This window comes from Stomoxys calcitrans, chromosome 4 (assembly GCF_963082655.1).
Source record: "Stomoxys calcitrans chromosome 4, idStoCalc2.1, whole genome shotgun sequence".
NCBI lineage: Eukaryota > Metazoa > Arthropoda > Insecta > Diptera > Muscidae > Stomoxys > Stomoxys calcitrans.
In genome coordinates, this window is record NC_081555.1 from 97,992,333 (window position 1) to 98,017,107 (window position 24,775).

At 39.0% G+C, this 24,775-nt stretch overlaps 2 protein-coding genes across 2 annotated transcripts in view; one reads left to right on the forward strand and one right to left on the reverse strand.

Moving 5' to 3' along the window:
- Positions 1-24,775, forward strand: part of LOC106095989 (uncharacterized) — a 173,435-nt gene that overhangs the window by 91,707 nt on the left and 56,953 nt on the right. The window lies entirely within an intron of this gene.
- Positions 17,156-18,137, reverse strand: LOC106095991 (farnesol dehydrogenase). The gene is made up of 2 exons (XM_013263478.2): positions 17,536-18,137; positions 17,156-17,472 (listed from the first exon to the last, which is right to left on the reverse strand). The coding sequence occupies exons 1-2, from the start codon at positions 18,106-18,108 to the stop codon at positions 17,305-17,307; spliced, it is 741 nt and encodes a 246-aa protein (XP_013118932.2). The 5' UTR covers positions 18,109-18,137; the 3' UTR covers positions 17,156-17,304.

A 24,775-nucleotide genomic window follows, 5' to 3' on the forward strand; every position in this document is an offset into this window, starting at 1 on the left:
AGGGTGGCCATTGGTTTTTTAAAGGCGCCATTAACCCGCCTTGTCATATCGAGCACTATGGGCATTCAGTATTTGTGCAAGAGCCGGTGCAGCTCGACCTCACACTGAAACTCTCCGCTCGATACCGCTGTTTGCCCGCGACATTCGTTGCAGCTACTCCGTATGGAGCATTCCAATATCCGGAACCTGTGGACTTGGCCGGTAGCTTGCAGCTAAACTTCTTTTGACAGCGGTGAACACAACACACATAGGACCTCAATGTTCCGGCCTATGTCGTGCTTACACGGCCTGAATCCGAGGACAGTCCACTGACTCTATTTGAGCGTGATAAGATTAATATTTACTAACGCTCCTATAATTTGGTAGACTGCGATGGAGAAAAAGTCCAACGTAAGGACTATACAACAGGTTCAGAGAACATGTTGTCTTGGCATAGGCTGAGCGATGAGTACCACGCCCGCTAGGGCACTGGAGACTGTTCTATATATCCGACCCACAGATTAAGTGCGAGACAGCTCCTGCTGCTATGAGACTTAAAGCGATGGGAGAATGGTTTGAGAATAGGAGCAGCTCATACCATCACGGTATAATCGAGGCGACGATGGGAAATCTGGAAGGAATGGAAGAGGTTTCCGATCGGATACCAGAGACGAGACTTGAGGTCGAATGCGCGGCACTGCTGCCAGCGGCACAGTCTTGGATTGACGGAATCCTAGTATTGCCATCTGGAGGATTGTGTTACACGTATGAATCAAAGCTCGAGGACAGAGTGGTCCTGGGGGTCTACATTAAGAGCCGAGGGACTGAGATCTGTTTTAGATTGCCTGACCATAATATGTTCCTGCAGGCGGAGATTCGGGCGGTCACGCAATGCATGAGGTGGTGTGGTGTTTACGCGAGGACGTCGAGTATGAACATCTTTACCGCCAGTAAAATTGCCATAAGGGCAATAAAAACCAGGACGGTAAGATCACGAACAGTCTTGGAATGTAATTAGGAAATTAACGCCTTTTCTCGCACAATCAGCATCGTTTGGGTGCTGGGCCATAGCGGAGTAACTGGCAATGAGAAAGCAGACAATTTGGCAGTGAAGGCCATAGTACTGCCGTCAATAAACTTGCTTGACCTGAAGCCTTTCGGGTCGACGACAATTTTACTGGTGAATTTTATAAAAATCGGTTCAGATTTGGATATAGCTCCCATATATATGTTCGTCCGATTTGCAGTAATACAGCAAAAAAAAAAAGGTCATTAGTTAACCGATTCTCTCGAAATTTTGCAGGAAGGATTTTCTTATGACTCTCGATATTACTGGTGAATTTCATAGAAATCTGTTCAGATTTAGGTATAGCTCACATAAATATATATCGCCCGATTTTCACTCCTAGTCCCACTGCAAGCGCATTTATTGACCAATCTTCCCAAAATTTTGTACATCGCTTTCTTCGATGAATTCCACAATATCCATAAAGCTTGATCGAAATCGGTTCAGATTTAGATATAGCTCCGATCTCCCATTTGCCAACCGTAGTTATTACATTTTGAACATATTTGCTTTGCTCGAAATTTGATACAGTAATTTTAATAACCTATCTGAATACATCCGCCGAGGTCCATCAAAATTTGGTATAGTCCCACTTTTGTATTTAAAAGGTAGGTGTAGGGTATTATAAAGTCGGCACCGCCCGACTTTTGACTTTCCTTACTGGTTTTTTTAGTACATCAAAGCCAAAACAACTTTAGCTTCATCTTGAAGTGGAATTTCTAGCAGAAGAATTCGCTAAAAATTCTTTAATCTCACTTTTTTTATTTCAAATATTTTTTTCTTTATATTGAAATTCTGTCACCCTAAAAGAACACACCATTCATTCGTCGCTACTGTTCGTTGCATATCAATTGTAGTCTTATCAAGTGACAAGTGAATTTGTTGTTTAATTTATTTTGTTGGTCTTCCGTTGTTGGATCATTCACTTTTTAAGGAAATAATTGTAGAGTAACAATGATTTGCAAACATTTTAACAGCGATAATTTATTTTTGGAAAGCTCTTAAATATGCTTTTGTTATTATAACAGTAGGCCATATTGATAGTAGTCGCATGATATGGACTTTTCCAAACTATTACACAATATGATATTTACCTATCTTTCATTCGGGGAAGTTCAAACATTCAAACATTTACATAGCTGAAAACATAGGATAGAGCTTTCACTCACACTTTGAAATGTCTATTTGAGGGCACATAAAGCCCATATATCGTCTGAATATTTTGAGTCGAAACAGCCTAGGCACCCGTCCATCCGCTGAAATCTCGGTAGCTTGTTACGGTGAAATACAACACAAAAAACACTTGTATTTTAAGTGGTGTAGGTCGTTGGCATAGTTACCTTATCAATAATTTTCCTAATTGATTTATAACAGCAGTACAGAAATTTTTATATCTATAGGAATTTTTTTTTATATTTCCATAGGAAATGTTGTCAAAGTTTCAATTTCTTTAGGAAAAATTCTCTTTCCATAGGAGAATTTTTTCATAATTCCATTTCTATAGGTTAGATAATGTTTTAGCGGCAGTCTGCCATCAGACTCACTTAGGCATAATACCACAGGAACAGGATTAGGATAATGCTCTCAAGTTCAACTATCCAGATCACTCAAAGAAGCCCAACTACATGCAAGTGTTTACGACCACTAATTCAGATAAGTTTCCAATCTTATATACATATAAAAATCAATTTGTGTTTGTTTGTAGGTTTGTTTGTATGATTGTGTGTTTTTTATAGACTCAGAAACGACTGAACCGATTTTCTTGAAATTTTCACAGATGGTGCATAATGACCCCGTGGTGAAAATAGAGTACTAATTTTCAGAAACGCCAGATCTCGGAGATGGGTGGTGCGATTTAAGCGAAATTTTGTGTGCTCTCATATAGTACCCTAAAAATAAAAATTTTGTATCCAAATTTCGGATGGGGTACCCAGGGGGGCCGCCCACCCTAAAATCTACCAAACATATATTTAGACCAATCACGACAATATGGGGTTCAAATGAAATTATTTAGGATAAGGAAATGTATCTGATGGCCAATTGTTGAACCAATTGTCGAATTCGTAGACCAATAAAGATCATATGGGATTCAGACAAAGGCACTTATATTGGTAAACAATTAGTCAAGCGATATACTATTTTCGTAGCATGGTATTTCACTAAAAGCTTTTTAATTGTCAAAAATAAATATTCCAAGAAAACTTTTGTTCCATATAAAGTAAACGAAGGCGCAGCGGAGCTGTCCCGGGTCAGCTAGTCTCATATATAAAATTCAATTTGTGTTTGTTTGTTTGTTCCGTATAGACTCAAAAATGCCCGAATCGGTTACCTTGAAATATTCACAGATTGTGTAGGTTGGTCTGGAAGGAAACATAGGGTATGTAATTTTTTGATATCAAGAGGGGATGGACCCTCCCCCTTTCCACAAAAGTCCTACCCAAAAATAAAAGTGGACCGATCGGGGCAATATGGGATTCATATGAAAGGTATTTAAGAGTAGAGTATGAATTTTATAATAAAAGTTGGGTCCAAGTACCTGGGGCGCCGCCCCATCCTCAAAACCCCTTCAAATCGGTTTATTTGACGATCATGACAATATGGGACTCAAATGAAAGGTATTCGGGAATAGATTACGAATATGGTCAAGAAGTAGGAATAGGAAGGGGGCGGACCCTCCACCGTTATCCCAAAAACACCACCCAAAATCAAAAGTGGACCGATAAGGACAATATGGGTATCAAATGAAAAGTATGCTGGAGTAGATTACGAATCTGGCATACAAATTCATGTCGAAGTATAGGGGGTCACTCCACCCCCACAAAAACGCCCAAAATGAGCACAATAGCCAATCACGGATATAAGGGACTCGGTTTGTTTGTTCCGTATAGACTGAAAATCAATTGAACCGATTTTCTCGAAATATTTGCATATAGTGTAGGTTGATCTGGAAGGAAACATAGGCAATCTAATTTTTCGTTATCGGAAGGGAGACGCACCCTCCCTCTAATGCCAAAAACACAACCCAAAATCAAAAAGGGACCGATCGTGACAATATAGGTATGAAACGAAAGGTATTGGAAGGTAGAATATTAAAATCGGGCCGCCCCAACCCCAAATCTCCCCCCAAACAGCCATTCACGTTCATTTCAATATGGGGCTCAAATGAAAGGTATTCGGGAGTAGATTTCGAATCTGGCATACAAAATCAGATCGAGGAATATAATGTCACGCCACCCCTCAAAAACACCATTGGACCCATTATGACTGTATGATAGTTGGGTGAACCGATTTTCATAAAATTTTCATAGATTGTGTACGTTTGTCTGGAAGGAAACATAGGCTATATAATTTTTAGATATCGTGTGGAGGCGGACAATCCCCCTTACACCAAAAACGTCAACCATATCCGAACCAACTATTGGAGACCAGAAAACAAATTTGGTATTAAAATTTGGGTCCAACTACCCAGCGGGCCCCAAAACTCCTCTAAACAGATATATTCGAAGTTCATGTCAATATGGGGCTCAAATGAAAAGTATTAGGCAGTAGATTACAAATATGGCATAAAACATTAGGTCCAAGTAATGGGAGGTCGACCACCCCCAAATATCCCCAATTGGGCATATTAGCCGACCATGGCTATATGGGGCACAAATGAAAGGTTTTGAGAGTAGAAAACGAGCAAAGTGCCGGTGGCCGCCACAGCCCTAAAACACCCTTCAAACGGTTCATATTTACCGGCCCTGGCAATATGAGGCTCAAATTAAAGGGACTTGGAAGTGCAGCACGAATTTCATATCCATTTCGAAATGTCTGAGGTGCCATCCTTCCTCTAATGAGAACTTTACCCTAAAGAAGAACATAACCACCACGAACCGAGAAGGGGCGAATTTTCACACATCAATGAGTGCTTTCCGATTTAAGTTTAAACTCAATGATAAGGGACCTTTTTTTTGATAGCCGAGTCCGAACGGCGTCCCGCAGTGCGACACCTCTTTGGGGGAAATTTAAATGATCATGCATGGAATTGTACCTCGCAAATGTCGACAACATTAAGAGGGGATAAGCACCGCTTTGTCCGATGTTCTCGCCAGGATTGGAACGCATTCAGCCTTATAGGCTTCAATGGCACGAATTCAATATCCGCTTTCAGGGCGAAGTGTCCCCACCCTAAAAAGATATTATAGAGCTAAAGAAGGCGCATCGCAGCGGGCCCGGTTCGGCTAGTCTTATATATAACAAGTAAAAAGGAATTAAGTTCAGCCGCGCCGAAATTTGGATACCCATCACCTCGGATATACGAGTACTTAAATAAGCAGAATTATTGATTTTGAAGTGAAAATCAGCCAGAAGTATTGCAAGAGCTACCAATGCATCCAGAAATGGTCGCAGTTTGGTGCGGTTTACGGGCTGGTGGTATCATTGGACCGTACTTCATCAAAGATGATGCGAACCGTAACATAACTGTGAATGGTGAGCGCTACCGTGAGAAATTTTCCTACTTTTTTGCCCGAGATGCAAGAGCTTGATTTGCATGACATGTGGTTTTAACAAAATGGGGCCACAAGCCATACAGCACGCGTTGCAATGGACTTATTGAGAGGCGAGTTCGGTGAACCTTTTATTTCACCTTCAGGACCGGTCAATAGGCCACCAAGATCGTGCGATTTAAAGCCTTAATACAATTTTTTGTGTGCTATGTTAAAGCACATGTCTATACAGGCAAGCCCGCTTCAATTGACGTATTAGAAGACAACATTGAAGCATTTATTCGTAAGATACCGGCCGAAATGTTGGAAAGAGTATGCCCAAATTGGACTAAGCGGTTGGACCATTGGGACGCAGTCACGGCCAACATTTGCATGAAATAATCTTTAAACATTAAAATATATGGACCGTACTATCGATTTAAAAAAAATTTCATGTTTTTTTCTGAATTTTATGTTTTTTTTTAAAAACTTTCCAATAGCTCTTAAAAAATCATCCTTTATATCTAAATATAGCCCTATCTCCACCACATTCAATAAGGCTATGTAAGGGTCTAACACAACTCATTGAACCGAATTCATCGGTTAGAAATGCACCTAAAAACTTAAATCAGTATACAAATACTGCCATATAATGCCAGCTATATCCAAATATAGACCAATCTAAAACATATTGAACACGAATGCTGAAAAGCCTAATACAGCCCACTGTGTGAAATTGGGAGATCGGTATATATGGCAGCTATGTCCAAATATGGCCCGATCATACCATATACGATACGAATGTCGAAGGGCCTAACAGCACTCATTGTACCAAATTTCAGCGACTAATCGACTAATAAATTCACCTTTCATAGGCCTAAAACCTTAAATCGGGAGATTTGTATATATGGCAGCTACATCCAAACCTGCACCGATCTGGGCCGTATTGAACAGGGATGTCGAGGTGTAAAACACAACTCGCTATACCGGATTTCAGCGAAATCGGACAATAACTGCTCCTTTTATAAGCCTAAAAACTTAGATCAAAAGATCGGTCTATGCGTCTGAAATCAGACAATAAATACGACTGGTCTGGGCCCAAGACCCTAAATTGAGAGATCGGTCTATATGGCAGTTACATCGAAATATAGACGAAACTTAACCATAATCGGTTCGGATGTCGAGTGGTCTAACGCAACTCACTGTACCAGATTTTAGAGAAATCTGTTAATAAATTCACCTTTTATGGGCATAACACCTTAAATCGAGAGATCGGTCTATGCGGCAGCTATATCCAAATTTGGACCGATCTGGGCCGTACAGGAATGTTGAGGAGCATAATACAACTAGCTGTACCAAATTTCAGCAAAATCACACAATAAGTGTGCTTTTTAAGGGCCCAAGACTTTAAATCGAGAGATCGGTCTATATGACAACTATATCTGATTCTGGACCGATCTAGGTAAAATTGAAGAATGATGTCGAATGGCCTAACACAAATCACTGTCCCAAATTTCAGCGCAATCGGATAATAAATGTGGTTTTAATGGTACCAAAACCCCAAAATCGGCATATTGGTCTATATGGGGGCTATTTCAAGATATAGTCCGATGTAGCCCATCATCGAGCTTAACCTGCTTATCGAAAAAGAGAATCTGGACTTAGTTACCGTTCCATATCTCTATTTTAAAAGACTGTAGCGTGATTTCAACAGATATATGGACGAAATTTTCTCAAATTTGCGTCAGGCTCTTCGATATACTTCTGCAATATGGCCCAGATCGGTCGAGATTTGGATATAGCTGCCATATAGACCGATCTCTCGATTTCAGGTTTTGGGGCCATAAAAGGCGCATTTATTGTTCGGTGGCGCCGAAATTTGGGACAGTGAGTTGTGTTAGGCTTTTCGGTTTTTTTCTGAAGCTTGGCCCAAATCGGTCCAGATTTGGATAATGCTGCCATAGATTTAAAGTCTTGGCCCCATAAAAGGTACATTTTTAATCCGATGTCGCCAAAATTTGGGACAGTGAGTTGCGTCAGGCTCTTTAACATTCTTCTTCGATTTGGCCCAGATCGGTCCAGATTTGAATATAGCTGCCATGTAGACCGATCTCTGGATGTAAGGTTTTGGGGCCATCAAATGCGCATTTAATGTCCGATTTCGCCAAAATTTGGGACAGTGACTTGTGTAGACTCTTCGACTTTTTTCTGAAGCTTGGCCCAAATCGGTTCAGATTTGGATAATGCTGCCATATAGACCGATATCTAGATTTAAAGTCTTGGCCCCATAAAAGGTGCATTTATAATCGGGTTTCACTTAAATTTACTTGTTTTTGCTCGAAAAATTTTTACTTTTGATAAACTAATGGTTGCTGTTAAAAACTGAGTATATGCGAACTTTTTATACCCACCACAATAGGATGGGGGTATACTAATCTAGTCATTCCGTTTGTAACACCTCGAAATATTCGTCTAAGACCCCATAAAGTATTAATATACTTAATCGTCTCGACGTTCTTAATCGAACTAGCCATGTCCGTCCGTCTGTCGAAATCACAATAGCGGTCGAACGGTTAAAGCTAGTCACCTGAAATTTTGCGCAGATATTAGTACTGATGTAGGTCGTTGAGGATTGCAATGAGCCATATCGGTTGAGATTAAGATATAGCTCCCATATAAACCGATCTCCCGATTTGACTTACGACTTCCAACAACTGTGCCAAGTACGGTCGAAATTGGTCAATAACTTGATATAGCTCCCATATAAACCGTTCTCCCGATTGGACTTCTTGAGCCCTTACAAGCCGCAATTTTTTTCCGATTTGGCTGATATTTTGCATGTGGGGTTCCGTTATGACTACTATGTCAAGTACAGTTCAAATCGGTTTACATCCGATCTCCCGATTTGACTTCTTGAGCCCTTACAAGCCGCAATTTTTGTCCGATTTGGCTGAAATTTTGCATGCGGTGTTCCGATATGACTTTCAACAAGTGTGCCAAACACGGTCTAAATCGGTCTATAACCTGATGTAGCTCCGATTTAAACGGTCACTTATCCGATCATCCTTATTTGGTTCCTAGAAGCTTTAATTTGTAGGTTTGACAGAACTTAGGAATCTAGAAGAAAATTATGCCCTTCAACTAAGTTAACTTTGTATAAATTTTTAGCAGAATATATGGTGGTGGGTTCCCAATATTCGGCCCTGCCGAACTTAGCACGCTTTTACTTGTTCTTTTATAACTTCTGGGTGGTTGCCTAAAACTATGAAATAAACTTGTCATAAAAAAAGCTTCAATTGTGTTTTAGTGACAAACATCATGTTTTGTCGGTAAATATGAGTGAAACATTGTTTTTACACTCTTTCTTCGATTGGTCTTATTATCATTTCATGTATTTGAACATGTGGTGGAGTTTGTAGGCATCAAACAATAGCATTAGCTATATCTTCACTGGCCATCATAGGGGAGGCCGGAGATAGGCAGGGAGTTATTTTCTATTAATTCTGTGCGAACACAACCGGGACTTATGCTCTATGGAATACAAGAAATAGAACTAAAAATAAATAAATTTTTTGCAAACCGAGTAAAATTATTTAGCCAAAGTTTGGACGCTCATAGAAAAAAGTGTGCTGAAAATAGCGAACACTGTCTGCTGAGTATTAGTAGTTAATTTTGATGCTGGTATAGCAGCAGTTCTGCTATTACAGCAGTAGTTCTGCAATTTCAGAGCAGCAGGCTGACCACTAAAAAGTCTATTGTTTGCTGAAAATGACTGCTGCTTAATATGAAGGGGGATGTTAAAAGAAAACAAATAAGAGCGTGCTAAGTTCGGCCGGGCCGAATCTTATATACCCTCCACCAGGAATCGCATTTGTGGAGTTCTATGCGCGGTACCTCTTTTTAGGCACAAAAAAGAATATTGAATAAGAACTGTTATGCTATTGCAGCTATATCAAGTTATAGTCCGATTCGGACCATAAATGAATGCTGAACATTGTATTGGGTTGCCCAAAAAGTAATTGCGGATCTTTCATATAGTCGGCGTTGACAAATTGTGACTCTGTAATTGCATTCTTTCTTCTGTCAGTTATCAGCTGTTACTTTTAGCTTGCTTTAGAAAAAAAGTATATTTGATTAAAGTTCATTCTAAGTTTTATTAAAAATGCATTAACTTTTTTTTTTAAAAATCCGCAATTACTTTTTGGGCAACCCAATATTTTACACATTTTTCAGTTTTGGATTTGAATGATAAAAAAAAGAAACAAAATAAATTTTTTCACAAAAATATAATTTCAAAACGGTTTGTAGGTGACCTTTTTTAATATAAAAATAAAATAGACGTTCTTTTAGTCATTAAGAGTGAAAAGTTCATTCATCTGTGCAGTAGAAAATAATTAAAAAAAAAAATCAAAAAGTCATCTCCCTAGTAGCCATGAGCTCTTCAACTAAATTAGTTGAAGAGGTGTGTACCCATGATTCGGCCGGGCTGAACTAGAACGTTTTTCCTTGTTTTAAAACTTGATTGCTATCTCAAGCATATTGTGCCTCTATTGGACACACTCAATTTTGTTTTTATTGTCTCTTTATTATTTAATAACAAAAAGAACACCTAGCATGACTCAACAGCTTTTTTAAATTAAATTCTATGTGTGCACATATATCTGGGCAAGCCAAAATTATTGACAGTGATTTGACAAAAATTATAAAACTGTTTGTTTATTTGTTCTTTTTTCTAATTTAGCAATAGGTCATTGTAAAATTGTTGTTTTTGCATTTTTGTTTGTTTTGAATTCTAATCTTATGACACACACACACACTGGACATTGTCTAACTAAAAGCGTGCTGCTGATACTCTTAAATGGATGTTGTGAGTCCTATGGTGGTTTCCATAGAATAGGAAAGTTAGTTTAACAAAGGGGGTAAAGCTGTATTGGCTTGCCCAAAAAGTAATTGCGGATTTTTTTAAAAGAAAGTAAATGCATTTTTAATAAAACTTAGAATGAACTTTAATCAAATATACTTTTTTACACTTTTTGTCAACGCCGACTATATGAAAAATCCGCAATTACTTTTTGGGCAACCCAATATTTGATTTGTCTGGAGTAACAGGTAGAACCTTAAATAGATATGGCAATTGTTTAAGGTTCCAATTGGACCAAAAGTCGGGCAGTGCCAACTATATAATACCCTACACCTACCCTATAAGTATAATGTGGGAGCTATATCTAATTCTGAATCAATTTTGATGGACCTCGGTGGATGTTTTCAGATGGGTTATTGAACAAACCCTATTAAATATCGAGCCAATATGTTCAAACTGTAATAACTACGGTTGACAAATGACAACATTATTGCAAATTACCCAAAATCTGACGAATATATACTTGGGAGCTTTGTCTAAATCTAAACCGATTTGGACCAAAATTCCCATATATTGTGGTAGTCGCAGAGCAAAGCGTTAAGCAAAATTTTGGCAAGATTGGTTAATAAATGCGCTTGCAGTGGCTCTTGGAATGAAAATCGGGCGATATACATATATCACAGCTATATCTAAATCTAAGCCGATATCTATGAAATTCACCAGTAATGTCGAAAGTCATAAGAAAATCCCTCCTGCCAAATTACGAGAAAATCGGTTAACAAATAACCTTTTTAGTGCATTATTACTGCAAATCGGACGAACATATGTATGAGAGCTATATCGAAACCTGAACCGATTTTTTCTATGAATCCGAAACAAATTTTCCGATGAAAACTGCGATCTGTAGGTAGTTCCCAAATTAACATGGACAGACGGACATAGCTAAACCGAATCCGAAAGTGATTCTGAGTCGATCGGTATACTCATCAATAGGTCTATCTCTCTTCCTTCTGGGTGTTAGAAACAAATGCACTAAGCTATAATACCCTGTACCACAGTAGTGGTGTAGGGTTTACAAATCAATTTGTGTTTGTTTGTTTGTGTGCTCCTTATAGAAACAAAAAAAGCTGAACCGATTTATGAAATTTTCACTGATAGTGCATAATGATCCCGTGGTGAAAAAAGGGAACTATTTTTTTTTCCTATCTGAAGGGGGGCGGACCCTCCCTCTTACCCTAATTTTCAGAAACGCTAGATCTCGGTGATGGGTGGTGCGATTTAAGCTAAATCTTTTGTGCTCTCTTATAGTAACCTAAAAATAGCAATTTGGTATCCAAATTACGGATGGGGTACCTAAGGGGGGCTGCCCCACCCCCAAAACCTACCACATATATATTTGAACCAATCACGACAATATGGGACTCAAATGAAAGGTATGTAGAATAAGAAAACGTATCTGATTTCCAATTGTCGGACCGAGTGTTAGGGGGACTACCCCAACCCCCCAAAACACCCCTAAATCGGGCATATTTACCAACCATAGCTATATGGGACTCAAATGAAAGGTATTTGCGAGTAGAATACGAATCTGATATCCAAATGTGGGACTAAGTTTCTTGGGGTCCACCCTTTCGCCAAAACACCTCCCAAACAGGGCTTATTAACTGACCATGGAGAAATCGGGGCTCAAATAAAAGTTTGGGAGGGGGCCGCCTCTTCCAAAAACACCCCCAAGGAGGATAAATTTACGATCATAGCGATATGAGGCTCAAATGAAAGGTCTTTGGGAGTAAAGCACGAATTTGATATCAATATTCGGGAAAAGTGTCTATGGGCCACCCTATCCCCATAACACCACCCATATACGACGTATTCCAAAATGGGGCTTTAATAAGAGATATTTTAAAGTTGAACATGAATTTGATATATATTTTCTGAACAGGAATCTGATATATATTATCAAATACGAGTTCCAATCACAAATCCCTTTAGTTTGGGCCCATATTGTCATGGTCAGTAAAAATATATACCGTTTGGAGGATGTTTTGAGGCTGGGGCGGCCACCGGCACTTTGGCCTGACAATAGATATCAAATTCGTTCTTTCATCCCAAGTACCGTTGATTTAAGCTCCATATTGCTATAGTCGGAAATGAAGTTCAGTTTAGTGGGTGATTTAGGACATTTAGGACCCCCAAACATTTTGCTCCAAAATTGGATATCAAATTCTTATTTTACTCTCGAATACCATTCATTTGAGTCCCGTATTGACATAATGACACAATTTACCTATTTAACGCAAATTTTAATGTCATATTCGTAATCTACTCCTAAATATCTTTCATTTGAATCCCATATAGCCATAGTCGGCTGATATGCCCATTTGTGGACCTATAAATTGAACCTAATTTTGTATGCCATATTTATAATCTACTGCCGAATACTTTTCATTTGAGTCCAATATTGATAGGATGATTAGAGGAGTTTTGGGGTTGGGGCGGCTCGCTGGGTACTTTGTTCCAAAATTAAATACGATATTCGTTTTCTAGTCTCCAATACCTTTTATTTTATACCCATATTGTGCCTATCAGTCCACTTTTGGTTTTGGGTGGCGTTTTTGGGTTAAGGGGAAAGGTCCGCCACCATCCGATATCTAAAAATTTTATGACCTGTATATGTTTCCTTCCAGAAAAACCTACACAATCTGTGCAAATTTTAATAAAATCGGTTCAGCCGTTTTTGATTCTACGGAACAAACAAACAATCCGAGTCCCATATAGTCATAATAGGTTATATGCCCATTTGGAGCGTTTTGTGGGTGGGGTGACGCCCTATACTTCGATCTGATTTTGTAAGCCAGATTCGTAATCTACACCCGAATATCCTTCATTTAAGCCCCATATTGAAATTGACGTTCTATTTGTCTGCTTTTAGAAGTTGTGGGGTTAGGGCGACTTCCTCGATACCTGGACCCGATCTTTAATAGCATATTCGTATTTTACTCTTCAATACCTTTCATTTTGTATTCATATTGTCCTAATCAGTCTACTTTTGATTTTGGGTGGTGTTTTTGGTAAGGTCCGTCCCCTTCCGATATCAACAGATTATAAAGCCTATTTCTTCTTCCTGTCTATATTCGTAATCTACTCCCGAATACCTTTCATTTGAGTCCCATATTGTCATGTTCGTCCACTAAACTTATTTTAGGGTGTTTTGGGGTTTGGGCGGCCCCCATTTACTTGGACCCAATTTTTAATATGAAATTCGTACTCTACTCCTGAATACCTTTCATTTGAGTCCCATATTGTCCTAATCGATACACTTTTATTTTTGCTTAGTGTTTTTGCTGTAAGGGGGAGGGTCCGCCCCCTTCCGATATCAAACAATTATATGGCCTATGTTTCCCTCCAGACCAACCTACATAATCTGTGAAAATTTCAAGGTAATCGGTTCAGCCGTTTTTGAGTCTATACGGAACACACAAACAAACAAACTCAAATTTATTTTAATATATAAGACTTGCTGGGCAGGGCCCGGTCCACTTCGCCTTCTTTCACACTCTTATTTTATCTGAGCCCTATACGGTCACGCCAGGAAATTAGTCCTGTTTGGGGTGCTTGTACGGCCTTTCAGATATTTGGCGCTAATGTGGATATCATATTGGTGCTTTTTTTCCAAATACCTTTCATTTGAGCCTTATATTGCTATGGTCGGTAAAAATGTCCGGTATGGGGGTGTTTTTGGGCGTGAGGCAGATCCCCATATATCAGATTCGTGCTCTGGTCTCAAATACCTTCCATTTGAGTCTCATATTGTGATTATTGGTTTATATTTCATTTGGCTGGTGGCTTTGGAGGTGGGGCGGCCCCCTAGATATTCCACCCTAATACATATTTCAGTATTTAAGTTATTATAAACAAACTAAATTTCGTTTAAATCGCAGCACCCATCTCCGAGATCTGGCGTTTTTGAAAATAGGATAAGGGTAGGGTTCGCCCATTAAAGTTTGGATGTTAGATTTACTTCATTCTCTTGGATTTGCTGGTTGATTGGAGTAGCCACACTCTTTGCCCCGAAAATGGTTCTCAGATTCATACTCCACTCCCAAAAACCACATTGAAGCTACATATTGCTATACTCGTTATATAAGTGTGGTTTGATGGGAGTTTATGAGGTACAGATACAGGTTTGAGCCCCTTTTTGCCATAATCCACTAACATGTCCAGTTTGAGGGGTAAACAGGGTGGGCGGCCACCCACGTACTTAGTCCTGAAAAACTATCAGCATCGTGCTCTACTATCAAATTTCTTTAATTTGAGCCCTAATTACCATTGGTGTAGGGAGAGTTTATGGGGTGACACGACCCCCAAACATTTAGCCTCAAAATCGGATATCAAATTCGTTTTCTACTATCAAATACCTATTATTTATCGCCATAGTAGGCAACATGACCGGTTTGAAGGGAGTTTAGAGGCGGCCCCTGAAATAATCGTGCTAGAGCACGATTTTGTTTGGGCCCCATAATATCCGGCACTTTGAATGAGGCAATCAAGATATTCAGGGCTGCGGGTCTCGTTCTGATTCACACTCATTAATTGTTTTGTATAGGTTATCTACATTCAAAATCATATTTCTTGCCGACTCTTAGGGTAACATTTTAATGCCAAGTTCGTACTCCACTCTTAAATACCTTTCATTTGATACCCATTTTGCCCAAAGCGATGGAAGTGTCCTCTTGGGGCTTTTTTTGGGGTTGGGGGACCCCCCGACAATTAAGAGTGCTATATGTAAACCAAATTCGTACTCTCCTCTTAAATATCTTTCATTTGATACCCATATTGTCCCAATCGGTACACATGTCCGTTCGGGAGGGTTTTGGGATAGGGCGTCCCCCCAGGTTATTTGACCCCAAAATTTTTTACCATTTTCGTGTTTTTAGGGTACCATAAAGTGGCATTTCGCTTAAATCGATGCACGCATATCCGAGATCTGGCGTTTTTAAAAATTGGGGTATGGGGGAGAGTCCGCCCCCCCTCCCCTTCGGATATCAAAAAATGTAGTAGCCGGGGGTCCAAACTCTACCATTTGTGAAAATTTCATGAAAATCAGTTCAGCCGTTTTTGAGTCTATACGGAACAGACAAACAAACTAACAAATAAATAAACAAACAAACAAAGCACGAAAATTTCATTTTTATACCCACCACCGTAGGATAGGGGGTATATTCGTTTTGTCATTCCGTTTGCAATACATCGAAATATCCATTTCCGACCCTAAAAAGTATATATATTTCGGATCGTCGTAAAATTCTAAGACGATTTAACGATGTCCGTGTGTCTGTCCTTCCGTCTGTTGTAATCACTCTAGATCCTTCAAAAATTTAAATATTGACGCTGTTTAAGTTATTGAACGGTCCAAATCGGACCATATTTGGATATAGCTGCTTATATAGACCGATTTTCCGCTAAAGGTCTAATACCGATAAAAACTTTATTTTTCATCCGATTTTGCGTAAATTTGAAATAGTGAGTAGTTTAAGGTTTCCCGACATTTGACTCAAATATGGTTCAGGTCGGACTATATTTAGACATAGCTACCATATAGAACGATCTCCTGATAAAGGGTCTGAGGACCATAAAAGCTATAATTTTTACCCGATTTCGTTGAAATTTGCAATAGTGAGTTATTTTAGGCCTCCCGGCAACTGACCGGCAATATGGATGAGATCGGTTCATATTTAGCATAGCTGCCATATACACCGATCTCCCGGTAAAGGGTCTGAAGCCCATAACAGCTTTATTTATTACCCTGAAATTTGGAATAGTGCGCAGTTTTGAGGCTCTCAACATCCGACCCAAATATGGTACAGATCGGACTATATTTAGATGTAGCTGCCATATAGACCGAACTACCGATAAAGGGTCTGAAGCCCATAACAGCTTTATTTATTACCCGATTTCGCTGAAATTTAAAACAATGGGTCATTTTAAGCCTCCCAACATAGGACCCAAATATGGTTCAGATCTGACTATATTAAGATATAGCTGCCATATTGACCGATCTGTCGATAAAGGGTCTGAAGCCCATAAAAGCTCTATTTATTACCCGATTTCGTTGAAATTTGAAACAGTAGGTAGTTTCATGTCTCCCGACGTCCGTCCCAAATATGGTTTGTATCGGACAATATTTAGATATAGCTTCTATATAGAGCAATCTGCCGATAAAGGGTCTGAAGCCCATAAAAGATAAATTTTTTATCCGATTTCGTTGAAATTTGAAAAAGTGAGTAGTTTTAGGCGACATACCATCCGACCCAAATATGGTGAAATTATAAATTATCCAATTTTCACCAGATTGTGGCAAAAGGGGGTTTACATACACACCCGAGGTGGTGGGTATTCAAAGTTCGGTCTGGCCGAACTTAATGCCTTTTTACTTATTATACAATGGATTAATCATATTTAATATTCTGTTTTCTTTTCAGGTAAGTCACTTTCTATAAATGTAAGTAAAATTATTTCAATGTTACAGTCGGATAAATTTCTCAAAGTCAATATTGACGAATTTTGTAGAAAAACCACAAGTATCGCGAACTTTTATGTTTGTTTATATATATGAAAAAAAAAAATTAATTGTAATAATTTTCAAAACAATTCATACACTCTTCACAAAACAAAAAAATTCTATAAGTACTTTATTTTAATTAGATTTATATACAATAGTGTAAGTAATTGTAATAAAAATTTCTTTGGAAATTACATTCTTCCAATAATCTTTTGCCACTGTTACCCACATACAAACCAAAACTATTTTTTCACATTATCAAAAGATTATAATTCCAAACAATGTTTCTATTGTCGCTGATAAGGCCCACAAGGTCAAGGTTATACCCACCAACCCAATGAAGTATCTCAACATTCTTTATCTTTCCTCAGAACTGCTCTCCAATGGGTTTTATTATCATCTCATGAATTTGCACATGTGGTGGTGTTTGTATGCAATAGACTATGGCATCGGCAATGTCCTCACCTGAAACTGTAGGCATGTCCGGGTATGTAGGACCGTATATAGCAGTTTTTACACCACCGGGACTGATATTCTGTAAATAGAAGGAAATCGTAATAAAACTTCAATATATTGTAAGGAATCTTTGCCTAAATACCGTCACTTTTATTTTGGTATGTTGATTTTGCAACTCTTGTCGCAAAACCTCCGTCATTGCTTTGACTGCATGTTTTGTTGATGGATAGATGTTGAGGGGAAATCCCGTACCCGCGGGTATGCTATGACCCATGATACTGCAAATGTTTACAATATGGCCATCGAAATTACGCTGTTTCATGCTGTGAAAGGCTTCACGGGTACACCATACCCCGGCCAAAACATTAACCTCAAAAGTATTTCGAATATCTTCAGAATTATTTTCATCCAATAGATTGCATTTCGTTATAATTCCGGCATTATTGATCAAAACATCTACACCACCAAAAGTATTGACAATCCAATTGAAAGTCTCTTTGACACACTCCTCTTTGGAGACATCACACTTTTTGCAATGGAATTTGGCTTGAAGCTCGGCAGGAATTGATGCTTTAATTTCATTTTCCATTTTCTCCAATTGTCTGTCGAGGCCCACCACAATCATGCCTTTGGCGACCAAGGCTTTGGCTGTTGCCGCGCCAATACCCGAACTGGCACCAGTAACTACTGCGATTTTATTTTGCCAACGTTCCATGATGTTTTCAGTTAGGAATCTCCGGCAATACTGCCATTTCATATCATGGCAGAATTTAAAAAAAATTGTTATATTGTCGCGGCTTATCTCAAAGTCGTTGAACCAAAATTTAAATTTGCTTTATCTGTTTGAAAAATACATATCTTTTTGGGCTTGTTGTTCAGAAGCAATTTAACTACAGATGGTTTGTGTTATTTGATAACCGGTTCTATTTTACTATTTTCGCCTTAAAAGGAATTGACAGCATACGTAGATGCTTTAGGCACAAGCAACACACTCTTAGGCTTCAGGCCTGGTGAGGGGATGGTTAGTAGAAGTATATTTCCAAACAGAGAAAAATCAGCTCAAACTCGTGAGAAATTTAAGCTTCAAAGGAGTTGAGAAGTTAATTTGGGATATTGGTTTATATGGGACTATAACTATTTATGTTCCTATCTTTGTGGAATTTGGCGTTGGAAAACAAAAAAGTACATGCAAACAAGTAAAGAGATTTTAGTGAAATACCATGCTACGAAAATAGTATATCGCTTGAGTAACAGTTTACTAATATAAATGCCTTCATCTGAATCCCATATGATCTTTGTTGGTCTACGAATTTAAGTTTGGATGCAAGGTGTACTCCATTCGTAAAATACTTTATTTCAGCCCGATATTCTCATAATATCTGATATAGGAGTGTCTTCGGGGGTGAGGTGGTCCCACAGATACTTCGCCTTCTTTCCCACAGATACTTCGCCTTCTTTCTTCGCTCTTCTTTCAAATACCATTTATTTAAACCCCATATTGCCATTGGTCAAGGGGAGTTAACACGATGAAGCGTCCCCCAAACGCATGGCCCCAAAATAGGTTATCAAATTCGTTTTCTAATCTCAAATACCTTTCATTAGAGCCACATATTGGCATGGTCGAAAAATGTTTTCCCTTTGGGGGTGTTTTGGGGAAGGGGTGATGCCCCAAATACATGGTCCTACATTTGGATATCAAATTCGTATTCTACTTCCAAATACCTTTATTTGAGCCCCATATTGCGATGGTCAGTAACAAACTGCTGTTTGTGGGGTTTTTTTGGGAAAGGGGTAGACCCCCAGAAAATTGGCCCCGAAAGTGGGTATCAATTCTTGCTCTACCCCCCAATACCATTTAAGCTCCACATTGACCTGCTCGGTAAATATGCCCGATTTAGGGGTGTTTTGGGGATTGGGGTAGTCCCCCAAACACTAAGCCCGGAAAATATATCAGCAACGAGCTCTATTCTCATTTATTTGAACCCCATATTGCCATTGGCCTCAAAATTGGATATCAAATTCGTTTTCTAATCTCATCTAAACTCCTTATTGCAAAATGCAGCAAATATGTGCGGTTTGGGGTATTGGCCCTAAAACTATAAATATTTAGTTCCATTCTCTTTAAGGCCCAAATTGTGTTGGTGAGCAAATACGTCCAATTTGGGGGGTGGTTATGGTGGTGGGACGTTTCCTTGGCAGTTGGCCTCTAATGTTGATATCAGATACGTGGTCTACTCCCAAATACCTTTAATTTGAGCCCCATATTTCCATAGTCGGCAAGCATGACCGGCTTGGGGATGGACTACCACTCAGTGAGTTGGCCTTGAAAATATACATCTAAAAATATACAAACAAATATACTCTAAAAACCCCCTTATTTGAGACTCATATTGCAATAGTCAGCAACTACTTCCTATTTGGGTGGTGTTGTTGGGGTGCCGTGGCCCTGTAGACCCTTTTCCCGAATATTGATATCAGATTCGTGCTTTACTCCCAAAGACCTTTCATTTGAGCCCCATATTGCTATGGTCGTAAATTTTTCCCTTTTGGAGGATGTTTTTGGAGAGGCTCCCCCCCAAACACTTGGTCCCATATTTGGATATCAGATTCGTATTCTACTTTCAAATACCTTTCATTTGAGTCCCATATTGCCATGATCGGTAAATATGTCCGATTTAGGGGTGTTTAGGGGGTTGGGTGGTGTTGTGGGGGTGGGGTGGTGTTGTGGGGGTGGGGTGGCCCCATAGACACTTTTCCCGAATATTGATATCACATTTGTGCTTTACTCCCAAAGATCTTTCATTTGAGCCCCATGTGGCTATGGTCATAAATGTGTCCACTTTGGGGGAGGTTTTTGGGGAGAGGCGGCACCCCAAACACTTGGTCTCATATTTGGATATCAGATTCGAATTCTACATTCAAATACCTTTTATTTAAGCCCCATATTCCCAAGGGCAGTAAATAAGTCCTGTTTGGGGGGTGTTTTGGGGAAGGGGTGGACCCCCAGAAACATGGTCCCACATTTGGATATCAGATTCGTATTCTACTCGCAAATACCTTTCATTTGAGTCCCATATTGCCATGGTCGGTAAATATTTCCGATTTTTGGGTGTTTTGGGTGGATATCAGATACGTTTTCTTATCCTAAGTTCATTTCATTTGAGTCCCATATTGTCGTGATCGGTCTAAATATATATTTGGTAGGTTTTAGGGTGGGGCGGCCTCCCTAGGTACCCCATCCGAAATTTGGATACCAAATTTTTATTTTTAGAGTACTATATGAGAGCACACAAAATTTCGCTTAAATCGCACCACCCATCTCCGAGATCTGGCATTTCTGAAAATTAGGGTAAGGGGGAGGGCAATAAGCAAAATGCGAAATATTATGGCGTACATTTTGATTCCACTATTGGTACCATTTTGTGGTCTGGAATTTGGCATGTAGGTACAACTAAGAAATATATGATGGGTGATTAATGATATACACACCATTCTCACATTTTGGTACCAAAATTATTATCATTTGGTACTTTCTTCATAGATGGTGCTAGGGGTCTGAAGTTTGGCATGAAGGTACAACTAAGGACTATATGATAGGTGACTAAATGATCTACTAAAACTTTATATACATTTTGGTACCAAAATTGGTATCATTTTTTACTTTCTTTACAGATGGAGCTGGAGGTCTGAAATTTGCCATGCTATTCAATAATCTATTCACAACTCGTACCGTTTGGTACTTTGGTACCATTTGGTACTTTGGTACCATTTGATACTTTGGTACCATTTGGTACTTTGGTACCATTTGGTACTTTGGTACCATTTGGTACTTTGGTACCATTTGGTACTTTGGTACCATTTGGTACTTTGGTACCATTTGGTACTTTGGTACCATTTGGTACTTTGGTACCATTTGGTATTTCTTATTAGTTTAGGTCGGTTGGTATTGTAAATGGGCCATATCGGTTCATGTTTTGATATAGCTGCCATATAAACCGATCTTGGGTCTTGACTTCTTGAGCCTCTAGAGGGCGCAATTTTTATCCGATTGGAATGAAATTTTGCACGACGTGTTTTGTTATGATATCCAACGACTGTGCCTAATATGGCTCAAATCGGTTCATAACCTGATATAGCTGTCATATAAGCTGATCTTGGGTCTTGACTTCTTGAGCCTCTAGAGGGCGCAATTCTTATCCGATTGGAATGATATTTTCATGACGTGTTTTGTTATGATATCCAACAACTGTGCCAAGTATGGTTCAAATCGGTTCATAACCTGATATAGCCGTCATATAAACAGATCTGGGGACTTGACTTATTGAGCCTCTAGAGGGCGCAATTCTTATCCGATTGGAATGAATTTTTGCACGAAGTATTTTGTTATGATATCCAACAACTGTGCCTAATATGGTTCATAACCTGATATAGCTGTCATATAAACAGATCTGGGGACTTGACTTCCTGAGTTTCTAGAGGGCGCAATTCCTATCTGATTTGGCTGAAATTTTGCATGACTTATTTTATTCTTACTTTCCGCAACTATGTCAAATAAGGTTCAAATCAGTTCATAACCTGATATAGCTGCCATATAAACCGATCTGGGATCTTGACTTCTTGAGCCTCTAGAGGTCGCAATTCCTATCCGATTTGCCTGAAATTTTGTACGACGGATCCTCTCATGACCATCAACATACGTGTTTATTATGATCTGAATCGGTCTATCGGCCCGATACAGCTCCCATATAAATCGATCTCTCTATTTTACTTCTTGAGCCTCCAAAGGGCGCAATTCTTATTCGAATTGGCTGACATTTTACACAGGTCTCCAACATATAATTTAATTGTGGTCCAAACCGGACCATATCTTGATATCGCTTTAATAGAAGAGCAAATCTTTTCTTATTTCCTTTTTTGCCTAAGAAGAGATGCCGGGAAAAGAATTCGACAAATGCGATCCATGGTGGAGGGTATATAAGATTCGGCCCGGCCGAACTTAGCACGCTTTTACTTGTTTGTTTTGGTTTTGAGTTTTTGTTTTTTGTGAGCATTTTTATCAAACTAACAGCCATCCCAATTAGTTATGCATTCTGTTTGCCTTAAGGTAGTTCCAGATAAGGGTAAAACATAAGCATATATTTTATACCATCCATCATAGGATGGGGGCTAGTTTGTTGTGCAATTTATCGATACCGTCATATCGTCATTCTGAGACGATCAATCCATCTGACCGTCCGTCAATTGTATCAAAAACTAGGTTAGGTTAGGTTGGAAGAGAATGAAACCATTTTGCATCTTTGAAGACGGCCTTGTATTTGACTGGGCTTACGCCTCTGAGTTCATCTAGTGCCTGAAAGAAAAAATTCTAATTCTATTTACTTTGGAATTGATCAGGGCATTGACATAGGAAATGAAAGCTGTCCTCCGTAGCGTCTATATCGTGACACTAACTACATTCATCTCATCATTTCCAACGCCTATGTGAGATATATGTTTACTTAGCTTGTTACATTCAGTTATGATCCCTATGACTGCACTTAGATGCATCTTCTCCATTGACAATAGAACATAGACGCTCTCGAACGTTTGTCCCACATCAACTTCGTTTGCCCACAACTTTCGCTCGCACTCCAGCGATTTAACCAAGTTTCTTTGCAGCGTTCCTTGGGACTATTAAAAAATTGGGAAGACTACGATATTGAGCTAAAATTTGGCACAGATCTCTATTTAAACGCAGGTTAAGTTCCTATACAGAAAAACGTAAAGAAATTTCGACTGGGACGTATCTTATATACCCTGCACCATAGATCGCATTTGTCGATTTATTTTCCCGGTATCTCTTTTTAGGCAAACAAAGGACAAATAAAAAATGTATTGCTATGCTATTGGACCTATATGAAGTTTTGGTCCAATTCGGACCATATTTGAACTAAATGTTGGAGTCCATAGTAGCAGGCATTGCGTAAAATTTCAGCCAATTCGTAAAAGAATTGCGCCCTTTAAGGACCTAGGAAGTAAAATAGGGAGATCGGCTTATATGGGAGCTGTATCAGGCTATATACCGATTCAGACCACATTTGACACGTATGTTGAAGATCATGGGAGAAGCCATTGTACAAAATTTCAGTCATATCGGATAATACCTGCGCCCTCTTCAGGCTCAAGAAGTCAAGATCCATGATCGGTTTATATGACAGCTATATCAGGTTATGGAGCAACATGTACCATATTTTGCGCGGTTATTTGAATTCATAACAAAACACCTTATGCAAAATTTCAGCCAAATCTGATAAAAATTCCGTCCTCTAGTAGCTCAAGAAGTCAAAATCTAAGTTTGGTTTATGCGGTAACTATATCAGGTTACTAACCGATTTGAACCATACTTAGCATAGTTGTTGAAAGTCATAACAAAACACGTCGCGCAAAGTTTCAGGTAAATCGGATAAAAATGGCGCCCTCTACAGGCTCAAGAAGTCAAGACCCCAGATCGGTTTATATGACTGCTATATCAAATTATGGATCGATTTTATTGGAAGTTATAACGAAACACCTCCTGCAAAATTTCAGCCAAATCGGATAAGAATTGCGCCCTCTAGTGGCTCAAGAAATTAATATCCATTTACAATCCCAACCGACCTATAGTAATAAGACCAAATGGACCATCAAAGGAACATTTCTTATCCAATTTCGCTGAAATTTGAAAAGTAAGTTGGACTAAGTTCCACGATTGCATATATCTCCCATATATAGTTCACTATGCTGATTTAGGGTCTTAGGTCATTTACAGCCTTATTTATTACCCGAATGCCATGAAATTTAGAACAATGAGTTGTATAAGGTCCCTGATTTCCGAAACGAATATGGTTCAGAACAGACCATATTGAGATATAGCTGCCTTATAAAGCTGTATTGATTACCTGATTTCGCAGAAATTTGGAACAGTGAGTTAGTTGCATTGGGCCTGCCGATTTTGAACCCAAATATTTCCCACATTGGACCATATTTAGATATAGCTACCATATAGACCTATCGGCCGATTTGGGATTTTAAGCCATAATAGTCGCATTTATTGCCCAATTTCACTGCAATTTGAAACAGTGAATTGCCCAAGGTCCATTGTTCTAGGAACCGAATATGATCCATAGAAGATCGGTTTCTGTTTGACAATTACACCGAATTATAACTGCCAAACAGATCAATTTGCCGATTTTAGGTCTTAATCATATAAAACAGCATTTATTGTCCGATTTACATGAAATTTTGGAAAAATTTGTGGTCGTAGCCCCTCGCCGTCTGTATCGAGTATGATACAGATAAGACTATATATTTGAATTTAGTTGCCATATAAACCCATTTCCCGATTCCGGGCCCGTAAAAGATTT